The 4,899-nt window shown below is 46.0% G+C and overlaps 1 protein-coding gene across 1 annotated transcript; it reads right to left on the reverse strand.

Moving 5' to 3' along the window:
* Positions 1-217: 217 nt before the first annotated feature.
* Positions 218-4,102, reverse strand: Rps4x (ribosomal protein S4 X-linked). The gene is made up of 7 exons (XM_059250305.1): positions 4,050-4,102; positions 3,030-3,107; positions 2,440-2,620; positions 2,104-2,201; positions 1,578-1,749; positions 771-928; positions 218-402 (listed from the first exon to the last, which is right to left on the reverse strand). The coding sequence occupies exons 1-7, from the start codon at positions 4,050-4,052 to the stop codon at positions 301-303; spliced, it is 792 nt and encodes a 263-aa protein (XP_059106288.1). The 5' UTR covers positions 4,053-4,102; the 3' UTR covers positions 218-300.
* Positions 4,103-4,899: the final 797 nt, after the last annotated feature.

Consider the following 4,899-nt stretch of genomic DNA (forward strand, 5'->3'; position numbering starts at 1 on the left):
CAAGGCCCTGGGTTAGAGCTTCAATATCGCATCCAAAGTTGCATAGGTGTGGCTAGTTAAGTCTGACTCACCCAGCCAAACTCAAACTTACCCAGGACTTGTTAACAGAGGGACCCCACAGATAGGAACTAGAAGATCTAAATCAGCCCCAGAACTTCATTTCATGTTATAAACCACCAACAAATTGTTTTTGAAAAAGGCGACACAGAACCACAAGTACTTCATCATGCTGTTTAATCTAGCACATTGCCTAGAAAGGCTTGTACAAATACTCCTCCAGCATGTCTCCTAGAGACCATTTCACCCACTGCTCTGTTTGGCCGCTAGCCTCTTGTCTCTCTCTTCAGCAATGGTGAGGCGGATTCCTTTTCCTCGGGGAAGAGAAATCCATGGTTTGTTGCCCTAGATGAAAAGAATTAAAACAACTCCATTAGCAGGATAGCATAGGACACAACTGGCCTTTAATTTACCAGAACTAAAGCCAGTGATAGGCTGGCTGTTGGGGAGGTGGTCCTGAGACTCAGATATACTAGTTTACCACTGCCCACATCTGTAGATACGAATTTGCCCTTCATACTTATTCCCTCCCAAGTTTACTGTGTAGTTGGCACAATTAAGGAACACCTAAGGAGGGTCATTTCTGTTTAAGAACACCACCCACAAACCACTTAAGCAAGATTCACCCCATTACTAGCTTGCTCATGAATCAAAGCGATGCCCAGCACTGTCTACACCTCCATGTACTGCTGGAGAGGGAGACCAAGACTTACCTTGCCAATAACAAAAATGTTGGAAAGCCGGGTGGCAAAGCTGTTGCCATTGGCATCTTTCACATGAACCACATCAAAAGAGCCAGGATGTCTTTCTCTGTTGGTGATCACACCAATTCTTCCCAAGTTAGCACCTCCAGTCACCATACACAGGTTACCTAGGCAGGAAGAAACAATCTGCCTCAAGCAAAGTACAGGATACAACTCCTAATCAACCCCTCCCCCCAAACAAAAGCCAAGCCAACTTAGCCCTCTCCCGCCAGTCTAGCTACTTCTATGCACCTGTAGCCTGAAGGTTTGTCCCAACCCTCAATTACAGCTAATGAACCCCTCCCCCAACTGCTTGAGGAATTTCTCAGGTCCTGATTTTATCTCTCCTGCCCGGGTCACTTCTAGCCCCAAGGTAAAGCTGTTGCAATCGACATATAGCCCCGAGGTAAAGCTGTTGCAATGGAATACTCCAGGGATGTTACCACTACTACCACCATTAGCCTGAAAATGAGTGTCTATATATTCTGACAACCTAAGTTGTCCAGCCTGGTCTTTAACTTGCAGCCTACCTGCCGCCATCTTAATTAGCTGGTAATAATTTTGCACTGATTGGACCAGTGTAGGAGCAGGTCTCTCATACCTCTCCCTCAGCCACCAAGACTATTCTAAGCATCTAGATCAGTGAAAATCCAACAAACCCTCAAAAGAAGCCAAGTCCCAAGTGCTCCACAAAGCTTAACAGAATTTACATCTGGAAAAATCCCAGAAACCAACCAAAACTTGTTACAAGTCACCCAGGGGACAAAGGATGCTTACCGGTGTCAAACTTGATGAAGTCGGTTATTTTGCCTGTATCCAAATCAATCTGAATGGTGTCATTCACCTTGATGAGGGGGTCAGGGTAGCGAATAGTGCGAGCATCATGGGTCACCAGATGTGGGATTCCTTTTGTGCCCACAAAGATCTTTCTCACTTTGCACAACTTGTACTAAAAGCATAAAAGGGTTAAACTCACTCAGTCTAGTTCAACTCATTAGACTGTGTCAAGACTGTTTCTAGTTCTTTATCAGAATTAACCTCTAGAGATATTTCTCCTTGCTTCTAAAAGACAACCAGAAGCCACTGCTCTAACAGTCACAAAAGTAAGCTTCAAGACTAGAGTGGCTGGAGATAGAGCATGTGCTCACCATGTGAGAAACCATGCTCAGTACCCAGCACCAAAGAAGTTAAAAAAGCAGGGACTCACTCAACTGTGAACTCGTTCCTAAGTGCACACACACTTTGCTCGCAGCCTTCTACCCCCCCACCCCACCCCCGCGCTCTAACTTAATGCTCTACTCACCTTGGCCTCCTCAGGTGTTATACGATGAACAGCAAACCGACCCTTGGTGTCATAGATCAGACGGAAGTTCTCGCCAGTCTTGTCAATGCTGATGACGTCTGATACCAAAGAATAAGGTTACCATAGCAATCCTCATTACCCCACAATGAACTTGGGGGGGGATACACCCCGTTTTTGACTCCACATAGTTTAAAGTAAATGGGAATTTGGTTTTCAGAAGTTATCCACAAGTACGCCCCCAGAACAGTGAAAGTACTAGTAATTTCCTGTTCACCTGCCATTTTGGGTTAGGAGTTAAGGGGCCGCCACTACCAAGTGTCTTTTCTAAACACTCACCCATAAACCCAGCAGGGTAGGTTATATCAGTCCTGACTTTGCCATCAATCTTAATGAAGCGCTGCATGCAAATCTTTTTCACTTCATCTCCAGTCAGGGCATACTTAAGTCTGTTCCTTAGAAAAATGATCAGAGGCAGACATTCCCTCAGCTTGTGAGGGCCAGTGGATGGACGAGGAGCCTGTAAAATATTTTAAAACCGTTATTTTAGGAAAACCATTTATAGGGTTTACTCAAACCTATCTCCTGATTTTGAGCTCTGCGAAACAGACAAGACTATTTACTGCACCAAAACTTTGGTTATTTACACGGCTATGTTTAGAAACTTACAGAAAGTTATCTCCGGCCTTAACTTAAATTCCACAGCATTTCCTCCTCCACCGGATGAGGTTTGCCTACTTTGAGACCTGAGTCTATGTATCCATGTCAGTATACTATTTAACACGTGGAGTAAATGAAACACAAATCGATCAAAACCGAGGTAGGATACAAGTCTGAGAGTAGAGAACCAAAGATCCTCTGCATTCCGCTTCATGAATAAAGAAGCTAATTAAAGGTACACTTTAAGGCACTTCCACCACAATACTTACAAACACGCCGGTCAATTTATCCAGCATCCAATGTTTTGGAGCTGCTACACGCTTCAGATGTTTCTTGGGACCACGAGCCTGAAGGAAGTTTTAAACGAAACATTAAATTGTTTCCGGTCTTTTCAACTAGCAGCTTACAAAGAGCACCGTGTAAATTCGTTAATGAACTGACTTTCACATTTTCCCGGTCAACAAAATGTACTGGGTAATGTTTAAAGCACAGGGTCCAAGTAAAATGTAGAAGAGACAGGGAAGCATTAACAAGCTCCTAGTGCTTCACTATACAAAGTACCTTGGAGATTACAATCTTTTACATTTACACCACGATACTGCTTAAGTGTGCCTGGTCACAAAAATTCTATTCTTTCTATCTATAGCACCATGCTTGTGAAGCGCCCAGTGACTGGACCCAAGACACACAGGCAGACAGCAACAGAAAATGGCCCAGGACGTTATCTCACCTGTCAATCAAAAAGTGCAGTACTAGCACACAGCTGGACAAAAGTTTCAGGTACAGAAATCAATCTAGCCTCGCCATTACCACGTGTACTGCTCCTTTGTATAATAAAGGACTGGTACCAATTTCCACATTCAAAAGCGGAAGGAAGCCTTTTTAATACTTCTTACAGAAGTTTACCCGCTATATAATGTAAAGTCAGTCCGTGTCAAAAAGACAAATGCGTCAAGAGCCCATTCTCCAAGTAGAATGCGCCCACCTGCCCCAGGCTTGCAGTCTGCACTCCTGGCCCCTCAAATTTCCTGCCTGGGAGAAAAAACACTTGTCCAGGGGCTAGGGGATGTGTGATCGAGCCAAAGGCCTTGCCTTCTTCGACGGATTTCCCACCCTAGCCCAGGCCAGTTATCTCCCTCGCCGCAGAGCCCATCTCCGCCGGCCCGCAGCACTGCTGCATTTGCCTCCACCCTGCAGTCGGCTGCACCAGCCCTGATCACCCCGGGTAGCCTCGGTCAAGGAGGATGGAAGCAGATGCAACCCAAGAGCTCACTATACCCCTGCCTTACCATGGCTGCGCTGGGAACGGAAAGAGACTCGCCTTCTTCCGGCGAACGTAGAAATTAGGGTCGGAGGCTGCGCGCGCCGCGCCCAAGCCTGGAATGCTCCGCCCAGCCTGATTGTTTCCCAGCAGACGGGCACTCTCTCTTGCCATCTGCTGGTGGGAGGTCACAGGTCCTAAGCTAGGAAACCAAGGCTGAGAAGCTGGTTTCCCCTTACACCTCCACTTGTTCTCCTTTATGTGCTGAGTCCCTTTCCAGACTGAATGACAAGTGCTGGGAATGCCCAGACCAACCGCACCAGACATCTGCCTGCAAGGAGAATGCTCCCACAGATGGTGTGGTGATAAAAAGATACGTTTTAATACTTGATACTTATACAAGATTTCTTTCATCTTCCAGTTCCTTTTCTTATACATGATTTCCTCTCATCTTCGAGTTCCTGAGCCAGTTAGCCCCATAGTAAGAAATATGTAGAGTCAAAGGTACTTTGCTCTTTTGCAGATTGCTGAAGCAAATGGACCATCCAGGGTGAGAGGGTAGGATATCTGCTTGAACCTGGCACCCTGCCCACCCATTCCTGTAGAACACATTGGGCACTTGTCGGACTATAAGGAAGAGAGGGAACATTAGAGAGTGTCTGGTTACCTAGCCAGTATAGATCTGCTTGTTCTTCTTTCCTCCTTTGAAGCTGTCCTTCATTCTCCAGTTCCTGCTCTGAAGGAACAGAGCCCTCTCAGTTATCTGTGGTCTCCCCCAGGTGAGTGAACTCTGTCCATCCTAAACCCCAGAGATTCAGTCCCTTCAAACTACTATGAAGAGGGAGTTTTTCCCTTTCCTCTTCTCTCCTCTCCTCCTC

The sequence above is a fragment of the Peromyscus eremicus genome, chromosome X, assembly GCF_949786415.1.
Source record: "Peromyscus eremicus chromosome X, PerEre_H2_v1, whole genome shotgun sequence".
Lineage (NCBI taxonomy): Eukaryota > Metazoa > Chordata > Mammalia > Rodentia > Cricetidae > Peromyscus > Peromyscus eremicus.